We start from the raw sequence: 14,099 nt of genomic DNA, 5'->3' as shown, positions 1-14,099 counted from the left end.
TGCGGATACAGACATGCGGCGCGTCTTTCCAGACCGCAGCATGCAAATTTATCTTGCGGAGAGGCTCAGAAGCCACTCCTTCATTGCCCTGATGGTGTGCTTGGGATCATTATCATGCTGAAAGACCCATCCACGTTTCATCTTCAATACCCTTGCTGATGGAATTAGATTTGCACTCAAAATCTCACGATGCATTGGCCCATTCATTCTTTCATGTACATGGATTAGTCGTCCTGGTCCCTTTGCAGAGAAACAGCCCCAAAGCATGATGCTTCCACCCCCATGCTTCACAGTAGGTATGGTGTTCTTTGGATGCAACTGAGCATTCTGCCTCCTCCAAACACGATGAGTTTTGTTTCTGCCAAACAGTTCTACTTTGGTTTCATCAGACCATATGAAATTCTCCCAATACTCTTCTAGATAATCCAAATGCTCTCTAGCAAACTTCAGAACGGCCCAGACATGTACTGGCTTAAGCAGGGGGACACGTCTGGCATTGCAGGATCTGAATCCTTGGCAGCGTAGTGTGTTACTGATGGTAGCCTTTGTTGCGGTGGTCCCAGCTCTATGCAGGTCATTCACTAGGTCCCCCCGTGTGGATCTGGGATTTTTGCTCACCATTCTTGTGATCATTTTAACCCCATAGGATGAGATCTTGCGTGGAGCCCCAGATCGAGGGAGATTATCAGTGGTCTTGTATGTCTTCCATTTTCTTATTGCTCTCACAGTTGATTTCATCACACCAAGCTGCTTGCCTATTGCAGATTCAGTCTTCTCAGCCTGGTGCAGGGCTACAATTTGCACCATAGTGGAGTTTGGAGTGTGACTGTTTGAGGTTGTGGACAGGTGTCTTTTATACTGATGACAAGTTCAAACAGGTGCCATTACTACCGGTAATGAGTGGAGGACAGAGGAGCCTCTTAAAGAAGAAGTTACAGGTCTGTGAGAGCCAGAAATCTTGTATGTTTTTAGATGACCAAATACTTATTTTCCACCATAATTTTCAAAATAAATCTTGCCAAATCAGACAAGGTGATTTTCTGGATTTGTTTTCTCATTTTGACTCTCATAGTTGTGGTCAACCTATAATGTCAATTACAGGCCTCTCTCATCTTTTTAAATGGGAGAACTTGCACAATTGGTGGCTGACTAAATACTTTTTCCCCCACTGTATGTGTAGTATATATGTAGTATTTATAAACATGTTGATAGATTCAATTATTATAATTTTTTATAGCTTTGAGAACCACCAAAAGGTACAAATCTACCAGCTTATAAAATTTAGGTAAATAACTTTGCCAAAATTTAAATTGCATACTTAGCATGGTATGACATGATGCATTATTCTCCAGATTTATTTTTGCCTTGTTATTTCTGTTTCAGAATGGTAATATTTTTGCTTCTGGACCTCTGGACAGAGAAGCAAAGGACAAATTTGAAATAGTTTTAATAGCATCAGATAGAGGAAGTCCTCCGAGAAAGGTAATGTGATGAAATGAATATAGATATACGGTAATATGTTCAGGTAATATGAAAAAAAAAATCTTTCCAAACATTCAGAAATAATTACATACTCATAGCTGTGGGCACATATCTTCATAGGCTAATACAGTAATATCCAATATTTGTGCAGTTGGGTTGCCCAAAAATGTTGCCCTGTTCATGGGAAAACACCACTATAACCTTACATCTATTATGAAAGATACACCTCTTTGTGTAACATTACCTGGAACCAAGGGCGAATTTTCCTCAGAGATGGCCATATGGCTGCCAATGGGCTCCTGGAAAGAGAGGAGAACAAACAGCCGTCCCTCTCTTCATCAGCCTTGTAAAGCTGCCAAGTGTGTGGGAAATTAACCCAAGAATCGTGGAAAAGACATGAATGTAGCAGCCTGCATTCTGCTTTGGATTTGCTTGTAACAGATGCACTGCGTTATTACTCTGCTATCCTTGTCTCTAGTAAAAACCATAAGGCCACGTGCACACATTAAGCATTTAGGGAGGTTTTAACCTCAGTATTTGTAAGCCAAAACCAGGAGTGGGTGATAAATGCAGAAGTGGTGACGTGTTTCCTTTTCCTCTGATTGTTCCCCTCCTGGTTTTGGCAAATACTGAGGTACAAAACTCTCCAAATACTCAATGTGTGCATGTGGCCTATGGCAAAGTTCACACAATGAACTTTTGGTGATTTGTGATGTTGCAGATGTTCTTCACCATTTCTGCACCTATTAAAGGGGTTGTCCATTCTTAAACTATAAGTCTGCAGTCACTGCGCGCTGTGAGGTTCCTCCGGTGCAGTCCTTGTGACCGCAAGTTTGTGATATGCATACTCCCAGCCACATTCCTACTAGACTGTTCTGGCCTAGCTCAATACACTTGCATTCAGCAAGGCCACGAATATCTAGTCGGATTGTGGCTGGGAGTATGCATATCGCATACCTGCGGTCACATGACTGCTGTTCCTGGAGCTGCCGAATACTCAGCGAGCAGTGCACACTATATGGGGATTCACAAATCTGCAGCCATATAGAGTGACTGCAGACTTGTAGTTTAAGACCTGACAACCCCTTTAGTAACCTGCATATTTTTATTGTGGTTTTAGGTTGTTTTTTGACAGGCATTTTTATCGCATTTTTTGACCCTGTGGTTTTTGTCTCTTGTTAGTGTGTCTGAGGCCGGTGTCACACTTGCGAGTGTAATGCGAGAAACTCACGCAAGTCTCTCGCATCAATACTCGGCATTGCTGTCGGCCCTGGGACCGGTGCGTGCGGCTGCATGTATTTCTATGCAGCCGCACGCTTCGGTCCGAGTGCTGGCGGTAGTGCCAGGTATTGATGCGAGAGACTCTTGCGAGTCTCTCACATCACACTCGCAAGTGTGACCCCGGCCATACTTTGAATAAAGCTCCTTATTTTCTGATACTTCCTGGTTTTTGGCTTTGACAAAACTTTATTGATATAGTAATGTGTAGATTGCATGCGTTTTTGATGTATTTTCGCCACGGAAGCACACACGGTGCACTCTTTACCTGCGGGTTTTCCGCACCTAATGAAAAATCTGGGGAAAATCTGCACATAAAGCTTAGCATACCCGCAAGATTCATTGTCGGCATGAAACAAGCACCACAAGTCAGTTTACGCTGAGTAAAACAAAAAAGCACAGTGGGCAGCAGGTTTCTATAAATCACATCCACTTTGCTGGGAAATGTAAGATGCTGCATTTTTGATGCAGCAAAAATACACAGCGTCAAAAGCTCACCAAAATTTCATCAAGGGCACAGAGCCCAATAAGTAGCACTAAATAAAAAGGCCCAAATCTCTGGAACAATACTGTGAATTTAATAAAGAAAAACTATGGAATAATCAGGAGAGTCACAGAAATAAAATAAGAGAAGAAACTGGCCACCCGGTGATGGGTCCTCTTGAAGAGTTGGTGATGGAGCCAACCTTAGGTTCTTACCTTATTCATCTTGTTGTGGTTGCTTTTTCCACTAAAGATGGAAGGTCCCTTTGCTAAGTTCACAATATAATTGTAAAGAATTTTCATTATTTTGGGTTCTTCCAGTATAAAATTTGAAGTTGGTGTCTTCAGATTATTATAAGCGTAATATGATTATTTTCCTTCCTAGAGCTTCGCAGATGCAGTGATTGTCATACAAGACGTTAATGACAATGTCCCAACTTTTACAAAAGAAGACTACTCTGCCGATCTGCTCTTAACTAAAGCAAAAGCAGGAGATAAAATTATGTCAGTGTCCGCTACTGACCTGGATATCGGGAACAATTCCCTCATTTCTTATAGGTAACACATAACTGATGTTAGAAGTCTAATTAAATTACGTTTTAGGTCTTTTTTGCATCATAGCTTGCTGCTACTAATTTCATTTACGCATTTAGACATTTCTAAATATATTTAATTTATACATGTAAAAATACATTTAGGTTTGTGCAGCCTCATAGGGGATTTGCCATTAATGAAGAAAATGGAGACATCTTTTTAACCAGTCCTGTATTTGCTATTTCTGGAACTAATATTGTCATTCCTGTGATTGCAATTGATCACGGTTCTCCCGCGTTATCATCCACTGGTAAGTTGCTTTCAATTTGGACTGAAATGTGAAAATATCATTGCGTTCTTTACTTGACCTCCCTAATCTTCTTGTAAAACTGATTAAATTATTATGAAACATGGGTAATTTACATTCAAATAAATAAGGCAGCACACTGCAGCGCTAAAACATGCAAACATGAAACACGAAAATTGAACTGCATTACTGCACTAGAAATATGAAAAATGAGAGCGTTTAGCGCATAAAAATGGCCAATTTTATGTGTACCTGGTAGCCTCTTTACGGCATCTCTCTTATACCAGGTCCTAAACTTGCCTTTCCTCGCTGAGAATAAACGTCTCCATCTGAATGGGTACCTGTGAAACCTCTTCTTAGACTAAAATTCTCTCTCTCTATGGAGGGGTAATAGAGAGATGGTAATAGAGTAGCATGGTATCCATCCACAGACAGCTGTTTCGGGGTTTTTGCCCCTCATCAGTGTGGAGTAGGAATCTGGCTGTTAGGAGCAGTGCCTAGTAAAAAGGCTATAAAGGCACAGATGATTGGCCTCGGGGAAACCAAAACATCCAACACCGCGGAGACACCATCACGTGTTTCTCAACGCAGTGATTCCAGAACACTGCCCCCATCCCTTATGGGAAATATGCAGATGCATGTAAAGAAGCTGCGGAGACACCATCACGTGTTTCTCGACGCAAGCAGTGAACAGCCAGGCCTTTCCCTGGGAAGGAACAACCACGGGAAGGGCAGCATCCTATGAAGGAAAGCCACCTATGACAAGCATGGTATCCATCCACAGACAGCTGTTTCGGGGTTTTTGCCCCTCATCAGTGTGGAGTAGGAATCTGGCTATTAGGAGCAGTGCCTAGTAAAAAGGCTATAAAGGCACAGATGATTGGCCTCGGGGAGACCAAAACATCCAACATCGCGGAGACACCATCACGTGTTTCTCAACGCAGTGATTCCAGAAAACTGCCCCCATCCCTTATGGGAAATATGCAGATGCATGTAAAGAAGCTGCGGAGACACCATCACGTGTTTCTCGACGCAAGCAGAATGATATCAAATTCTGTGTAGTACCTGTGGGTTCAAAATGCTCACTATACCCCTGGATAAAATCATTGAGGGGTGTAGTTTGCAAAATGAGGTAAGTTATTGAGTTTTTTTTACTGTTTAAGCACATCAGGGGCTCCCCAAAGGCCACATGACGTACGCAGACCATACCATCAAAGTCTGTGTTCCAAAACGTCTCGCCTTCCTTTCCGAGCCCTGCCATGCACCCAAACAGTAGTTTTCCTCCACATATGGAGTATCGCAATACTCAGGAGAAATTGCACAACAAATTTTGAGGTCCAATATTTTCTCCTGTTACTCTTGTGAAAATAAAAAAATTGGGGCTAAAAGAGTATTTTTGCAGGTAAAATGGGATTTTTTTATTTTCACAGCTCTACGTTATTAACTTTTGTGAAGCTCCTGGGGGTTCAAGGTGCTCACCACACATGTAGGTACATTCCTTGAGGAGTCTAGTTTCAAAAATGGGGTCACTTGTGGGGGGTTTCCACTGTTTAGGCACATTATGGGCCCTTCAAACAAGACATGGTGTCTGCTCTTGATTCCAGTCATTTTTGTGTTCAAAAAGTCAAATGGTGCTCGTTCCCTTCCAAACCCTGCTGTGCACCCAAATAGTAGTATTCCCCCACATATGGGGTATCGGCGTACTCAGGACAAATTACAGAACAAATTTTTGGGGTCCATTTTCTACTGTTATCCTTGTGAAAATAACAAACTTGGGGCTAAAGTAAAATTTTTGTGAAAAAAGTTAAATGTTGATTTTTTTTCCTTCCACATTGCTTTAATTCCTGAAGCACCTGAAGTGTTAATAAATTTCTTGAATGTGGTTTTAAGTATTTTGAGGGGTGCAGTTTTTAGAATGGTGTCACATTTGGGTATTTTCTGTCACATAGGCCCTTCAAAGTCACTTCAAATGTGATGTGGCCCCTAAAAAAATAGTTTTGTAAATTTTCTTAGAAAAATAAGAAATTGCTGATCAACTTTTAGCCCTTCTAACTTCCTAACAAAAAAACAAAAATGTATCAAAATCGATGCAGATATAAAGTAGACATGCGGGAAATGTTGTTTATTAGCTACTTTGTGTAATGTAACTTTCCGGTTTAAGGGAATAAGAAATAAAATTTTGAAAATTGCAAAATTTGGGAAATTTTGGCCAAATTTCCGATATTTTCACAAATAAACACAAGTCATATCGAACAAATTTTACCACTATTATGAAGTACAATATATCATGAAAAAATATTCTCAGAGTCAGTGGAATTTGTTGAAGAGTTCCAGAGTTATTAACTCATAAAGTGACAGTGGTCAGATTTTAAAAATGTGTTCATTAAGGGGTTAATTAGGTTAAAAACAAACAAATTAACAAAAGATGGTCCGACAGATTGTTTGCAGGTAGGATGCTTATATATATATTATTCGTCTAAGTTTTAAAAAAAATAATCAGAAATTGAGTTGCTGTAGGTAATTACTAAATTATCACTATGTTAAAGAGTAATCGCTGTTTAATTTTTTATATATCATAATTCAATTCTGTACAACAGTTCAAGTACAAATGAAAACAATAATACTTTTATAACATATAACAGTTACAGTTCTCCATAGAACTTTATGAGCACCAACTGTAATCTCCTATTATCTAGTAATGTGAACATCTGTTTTCATGACAGACAGATTTTACCCATGAATTGAACATTTTGGAAATAACTGATCAGTCTAGGAGGAGAAAAAAGTAGATTTCTCTAATAAGATGTTGACCAAGTTTATTATTTTCAGGCATACTTATTGACTTATTAAAAAAAATCTTTAAAATGTTGCTGACTCCTAAATTTTTAAATACACCTGTAGCAGGCTCTAAAACACCAAAACACAAAAGAACCCTCAAATCATATTCCCCTTGGTGCTGTTGGCCACTCCTTTACTAACACTAGCCAGGGCCAACACTGGTCCACGTGCTTTCTTTTCTGACAGGAACAGGCAGGTGACCACTGCAGCCCATCACTGGCGCCGTGGCGGCACTGTTGGTTGATTGACTGCATTGGTCACATGTTCTTTCCTGAACACAAAAGCACAGAGAACAGCAATATATCCAGCAGCAGTGAAAGAGGAGCTGCAGGCGTCGGTCAGGTGAGTAGGATTTTTTTTATACGTGCTACCTGCTGCATGGTGATTTAAAAAAAAAAAAAATCAGGAGTAGAAAACCCATTTAAATATTTTAAATATTCATATCATTTTCCATATTGCTTTATTTTAGCTTCTGTAATTATAAACGTTTCAGAAGGCGAAACAGAGTTTGTGAATTCCAACTACAGCTTTAGTCTTCTGGAGGGGATGCCAGAAGGCACTTATGTTGGCTCCGTGGCGGTCACGGCCGGACCGGATGTGGCAGTAATGTATTTTGTTCAAACATATGCAAAACTATTCTCCATAACAGAGAGCGGCACAATTGTTACACGCGCCATATTAGATCGCGAGGAGCAAGACAGTTATAATGTTCTTGTGACGGCAGTGGACTCACAGGATCCTCCTAATACAGCCGCCGTGAAGGTAAGACGGATTTTTCTGTGATTAATAATGCCTGTGCTCTTGTACCAGAATCAGGGGCGGACATAACATTGGTGCAACAAGTGCAGCCCCATAGGGGCCCAATAGATAAGGGGCCCCACTACAACCTCCAGAGCAAGTGGAATTGTGTATTATGATGAGATATTGGACAGCAAGGGTCCATATATTGTTCTGGCACAGGGGCCTCTTCTGTCTGTGTCTGCTCCTGTCTAGAATTAAATAATGAGAGAGAGGATGAAAATGGAGTTCTTAATTCCACTTAATAGGGTATGGAAGCTTCAACTACTTGGCCCCAAATTCATGTTACTACTTTCAAAAAGAATGACTCTTCCAAATTTATATTTATATCTTTTAAAATAAATTTAGAATTTAAACAGAAAAAAACTGTAAAAGTACCGTTAAACTAAACGACTTACCAACGATCACGACCAGCGATACGACCTGGTCGTGATCGTTGGTAAGTCGTTGTGTGGTCGCTGGGGAGCTGTCACACAGACAGCTCTCTCCAGTGACCAACGATCCGGGGAATGACTTCGGCATCGTTGAAACTGTCTTCAATGATGCCGAAGTCCCCGGGTAACCAGGGTAAACATCGGGTTACTAAGTGCAGGGCCGCGCTTAGTAACCCGATATTTAACCTGGTTACCATTGTAAAAGTAAAAAAAAAAAACAGTACATACTCACATTCCGATGTCTGTCACGTCCACCGCCGTCAGCTTCCCGCACTGACTGTGTCAGCGGCGGCCGGCCGTAAAGCAGAGCACAGCGGTGACGTCACCGCTGTGCTCTGCTTTACGCCCTGCGCTGACAGTCAGTGCAGGGAAGCTGACGCCGGGGGACGTGACAGACATCGGAATGTGAGCATGTAGTGTTTTTTTTCTTTACTTTTACAATGGTAACCAGGGTAAATATCGGGTTACTAAGCGCGGCCCTGCGCTTAGTAACCCGATATTTACCCTGGTTACAAATGAACACATCGCTGGATCGGCGTCACACACGCCGATCCAGCGATGACAGCGGGTGATCAGCGACCAAAAAAAGGTCCTGATCATTCCCCAGCGACCATCGATCTCCCAGCAGGGGCCTGATCGTTGGTCGCTGTCACACATAACGAGATCGTTAGCGGGATCGTTGCTACGTCACAAAAAGTGTGACGTTGCAACTATATCGTTAACGAAATCGTTATGTGTGAAGGTACCTTAAGGATAAAGCCCTATTTGCTCTAATGATGAAGATTTAAGGGAACTTGTCACCATTACAATGCAGTTCGGTCTGCAGCCACCATATTATAGAGCAGGAGGAGTTGAACAGATTGATATACAGCTTTGTTAAAAAAGATTCAGCATAACCTTTGTTTTAGTAATTTATTCATCTGCCATTTCTGAGATTTTTAGTCCAGTGTGCGGTTCCTACCAATGACTGACAGCCTTCCATGTATAAATGCGTACAGAGATAGCTGTCAGTCACTCATAGGACCAAAAAACCCAGAAAGTGCAGAGGTGTAAATGATTAATACACGGGTTATACTGAATCTTTTCTCACAATGCTACATATTGCTCAGCTCCTTCTGCTCTGTAACATGGGGTATGCAGATTGGACTGCATTTTCATGGTGACAGGCTCCCTTTAAGGGGGTCCGGTAAAGATATTTTTCACTAATATCAGCCTCAATATGTTAAGGTATTTGTTACTTCTTTCGCAGGTCATCATCGCCATAATGGATGTGAATGATAACTCGCCAGTCTTTTCACCAATCATAAACTTGAATGTAACATGTCTAGAAAATAAGAATTTCCTGGATTTGGACAATATCACTGCTACTGACGTAGACGTTGGGAAGAACGGTGCCATAACGTACTCTTTGGAAAATGATTTTGATAGCACCTTCTATATTAACAGTTCCACTGGCCAATTAATGAACATAAAGCCATTAGATGCAGAAAGTACTGATAACTATGACCTTAAAGTAATTGTGAGTACAAATTCTCTGGAAGTATCTTGTGTTCATGCTAGCAGAGAAGGGCAATGTTACAAATGGCTGAACAATGGGAATTTATGCTGTGTCTATGAGGCATAATTAAGTTTTACATTAAATCTGTCGGCTGCATGATGACAAATAGCTCGAGTCCTGTGATGTATCACTGACTGGGCTGCTTGGTGCACTTTTTTTTATAAATCATGTTTATTAAGTGAAGCGAAGAATAAAAGTGAACGGTACAATCACGTAGATCAACAGAATACCAGGTAGAATTACACGTTAATCAAGAAATGCATTACAGCAACACCATGCATCTTGCACTTTAACATTCTGATGAATAATACTACTGATTGGTATTATAAAATATTAACCATAAAGAATAACTGGAGTGATTAATAACCAATATAAATCTCAATATAATTCTTCAATAATCACAATGTTTATTCAAACTAAAGGAGGGGAGAAAGACAAACAAAAAGATTAAGATAAAGAAGAGAAAGGGGGGTAGAAAGAAAAGGAGAGGATTGGGTAGGGAAATGGGGTATGTTGGGGAGAAGTGTGGCTATCGTCCCATCCCAGCGGTCAGGGCGCGGACCGAGAAGCAATCTAGTAACAAACGAGAGCGAGCCATGCATTGCATCAGGCTCCAGAAATCCATAGATCCAGGTCAGGGGTTTCCCTGAAAGCTATCCATGGGGCCCATGTGGTATAGGTTTTATCTACATTGCCTGGGGATTGATTTATTAATTGCTCCATTCTATAGATGTCATTGAGTTCTGCCACGAACTCCGCACGTGAGGGAAATTTTTCTTGTTTCCAAAAGCGTGGGATCAAATTCCTAACCGCGGTAAGAAAGTGTCTAAGGATGCCCTTCTTGTATCGAGAAATCGACAAATAAGGATAATAATGCTAGGCTTGAAGAGGGTTGGATCTGTGTGATAGACATCTTGTTATGGAGCTCAAAGACGGCCAACCATAAGGCTTTTATGGGGGGGCAGTCCCACCAAATGTGGATATAAGAGCCTATCTCCTTTAAGCATCTCCAACAAGTGTCAGGAGTCATGGGGAACACCGCATGTACCATAGAGGGACATCTGTACCATCTTGTCAAGATCTTGTAGCTCCTCTCCTGCGACACCGCACATAGTGACGATCTAAACGTGAAGAGAAGAATTTTCTCCCTATCCTCAGGCAGTAATTGCCTTCCCAGATCGCCCTCCCATTTCGAAAAGAATGCTGGTGAACCCTGCAGTGGAGCCCTTCCCCCCTGGAATATTTTGTATAACAGCGAGACAGTATGATCCGGAGGGTTCGTTAATGTGCAAAGCGTCTCAAAAGGAGTTAGCGGTCTGCCAATATTGATTTGTTTAGAGATCGCGTAAATAAAGCTTTTAAGTTGTTCGTAGAAAAACCAATCGGCAGAGGGTGCTTCCTCCTCCGGAAATAGTTCCTGAAGGGATTTCATCCCGGTCTCTTTTAAATAATCATGAAGAATGGGTTTGGAATCTTTTCTCTTGTTTAAGTACATCTCTCTATTTATCCCCGCAGGGAAGGCAGGCTTATCATAGATTGGGATCAAAGGGCCCGGGAGAGTTGAGATCTTAAGATCTGAGTTTCTATTTTTAATGAGGAGCAATATATTTCGTGTAAGGAAGGGCAAATCGGCACCAGACCCCATCCTCCTACCCCCGGACCAGAGAACAACCTGAGAGTCACAACCATTCAAATCATTCTCTAGCTTTACCCATTTCTTACTATTTTTGTTATGGTAGAGGTCCAGTATGCATGTTCCAATTGATGCGTAACTATAGATCGCGAGGTCTGGGAGGCCCAGACCACCCGTCAGCTTTGATCTGCTTAATGACGCGTAGAAAATGCGCGCCCGATTGTGAAACCATATAAATCGGGTGATTATTTGTTTAAGGCGGGAGAAAAAGGATGCTGGCAGGTATAGAGGTATTGTTTGGAAGAAGTATAAGAGGCGTGGTAGGAGGTCCATTTTAATTGCGTTTATCCTACCTAACCAAGATAACTGAAGCCTGTGCCATTTTTCCAAATCTAAGTTGACCTTTTGTAGGGCTGTTGTAAAATTGGTCTCGAACAATTTGGATGTCTGGCTGGTAATTTTAACGCCTAAGTAGGTGAGGAAGTCAAAACGCCATCTAAATGGGAAGGTCGTCTTTAGTTGTTCGACCAAGGGGAGTTGTAATGAAATGTTTAAGATTTCGGATTTGTGGGCGTTCATTTTAAAGTTACTTAGGAGGCCGAATTTGTGTAGTTCCGAGGTAATGTTTGGTAAGCTTGTAGATGGAGACGTGATGTAAAGCAGAATATCGTCTGCAAAGAGTGCTATCTTGTGTTCTTCGGAACGCAATTTTATCCCTTTAATTGAGGGGTTGTTTCTTAATGCCACTGCCAGATGTTCCATTGTTAGTATATATAAGAGGGGAGAGAGTGGGCACCCCTCCCTTGTACCATTTCTGACCGGGAACACATTTGAAAGTGCGCCGTTGACCTTGACCTGGGCACTAGGAGAGGTATATAGAGCAGAAATCCTGCGCATCATATTTTCCTTTAAGCCAATTTCCTCTAGGGTTTGAAAAATAAATTTCCAATGAACCCGGTCAAAAGCTTTTTCAGCGTCAATTGACATGATACATAGGGGGTCCCCCTCCCTACCCGCCCTGTCAAGCAGAGAGATAGTTCTGATTGTGTTGTCCCTTGCCTCTCGTCCTGGGACAAATCCCACCTGGTCCTGATTTATTAGTTTAGGCAAAAGGGGGCATAATCTATTTGCTAACATTTTAGCGTAAATTTTGATATCTACGTTTATCGAGGAAATCGGCCGATAATTGTTACACGTAGAAAGGTCTTTACCAGGTTTGGGAAGCACCGTGATGTGGGCGGCGAGTGACTGAGTAGGGAAGGAACCCCCAAGAGAGACAAAATTACAGGCCTCCAAGAACAATGGGCAGAGCGACACATTAAATGATTTGTAGAAGCCTGCTGAGAACCCATCAGGGCCCGGACTTTTCCCTTGTTTTAGGGCGCTAATGGTTTCGGAAACCTCTTCCGTAGAAAATTCCTTTTCGAGATCAGTTAAGTCCTCCTCAGGCAATATGGGCAATTTGTGTTCCTGTAGGTATGATTTAATTTTGTTATGGAGAGATTGTGGAGGTGCATCTTTATAGTGTCCTGCTATATTGTACAGAGATTCGTAATATCTACTAAAGTTGGAAAGGATGTCTCTAGTGTTGAACACTTTTTTCCCTTCTTTGTTTTTGATAAAGGGGATGTAGGTATTAGGGTTGCGTTTGTTGAGAGCTTTGGCTAAAAGTTTACCACTTTTATTGCCGAGTTGGTAAAAGCGGCTTTTAAGTCTCTCTCTAAGGCACTTGGATTTTTGATCTATGATAGTCAATAATTTCTGCCTGACTGAAGTAAGCCGGGCAAATGTACTGGCTTCAAGATCTCGTTTATGTTGATTTTCTAATTGATGGATTTGATCTGTTAGATTAATTATTTCCGCCGCTCTCTCTTTTTTCAGCCGGGCACCATGGGAAATGAGAACACCTCTTACTACGCATTTCAAAGCCTCCCATCTCACAGTGGGAGACGTGGTGTCCCCCTCATGGTCGGCCACGAAACCCGCGATTGTCTGTTCAATCTCGGACTTACACATTGGATCCAGGAGTAGATTTTCATTCAAACGCCAGGAAAATCCCGATCTCAAGGCGGTATGAAATGAAAGTGATAAGTAAATAGGTGCATGGTCCGACCACAGTATCGACCCCACGTCTGCCTCTATCTGTAAACAAGGAAAATGGTGTGCACTCAGGTCAGGGACAAGGAGGTGCTGGTAAACTGACCGTGAGGCTTAGCCACTCCCACTCAAGGGCAACTTCTTGCCCATACTCTCACACAGAGCTCAGTGCAGAGGCGTGGCTCTGATGTCACTTCCAGTCCGGTACTTCCTGTGCGGCGCTATTTGAGGGCGGCAGCCCCAGCCACTCTCACTTTCCGGGTCTCCCCCCAGGACATCGCAGCAAGGCGCGGGATGCGCCGCTAATCCTCCCAGGGACCCTTTTCAGGTATACATATGCCGCCTCTTCTCTGGCCATTTACGGCCACTTTTTTCCTGATATCATCCTCTGACCCCTCGTACCTGTACCTATTTTTACAGACCCACTAGGTGTCTAACGGCCCTCACCACCCAGATTCTGTGCTCCCGGGACACTTCTGCCCGGACTGGCTTTATTATAAGGTACAGCATAAGTTTACTCTGTCCCGTGTGTTGCTAGTTTCAAATGCTCTTGTGGTTCCCCTTTATGGTACTTTATCCCAGTACCCTACACCCATCAGTTCTATGGCTGGACTAACTCCATTATCTCCTATCTGCCCTTTTGGGCCCCCATAGCAT

At 42.1% G+C, this 14,099-nt stretch overlaps 1 protein-coding gene across 2 annotated transcripts in view; it reads left to right on the top strand.

Annotated features, from left to right (window-relative positions):
- The window catches only part of LOC138681406 (protocadherin Fat 4-like), a 286,716-nt gene that overhangs the window by 34,581 nt on the left and 238,036 nt on the right, over window positions 1-14,099 (top strand). For both annotated transcript variants that reach the window (XM_069768890.1, XM_069768889.1), the window contains exons 12-16: window positions 1,384-1,482; window positions 3,629-3,801; window positions 3,942-4,087; window positions 7,392-7,684; window positions 9,404-9,673. In XM_069768890.1, coding sequence (XP_069624991.1) covers window positions 1,384-1,482; window positions 3,629-3,801; window positions 3,942-4,087; window positions 7,392-7,684; window positions 9,404-9,673 — 981 coding nt within the window. The remainder of the gene's footprint in view (window positions 1-1,383; window positions 1,483-3,628; window positions 3,802-3,941; window positions 4,088-7,391; window positions 7,685-9,403; window positions 9,674-14,099) is intronic.

This window comes from Ranitomeya imitator, chromosome 5 (assembly GCF_032444005.1).
Source record: "Ranitomeya imitator isolate aRanImi1 chromosome 5, aRanImi1.pri, whole genome shotgun sequence".
Classification (NCBI taxonomy): Eukaryota; Metazoa; Chordata; class Amphibia; order Anura; family Dendrobatidae; genus Ranitomeya; species Ranitomeya imitator.
Note: the sequence above shows the minus strand (reverse complement) of the source record. Positions and strands in the feature narration are given on the sequence as shown.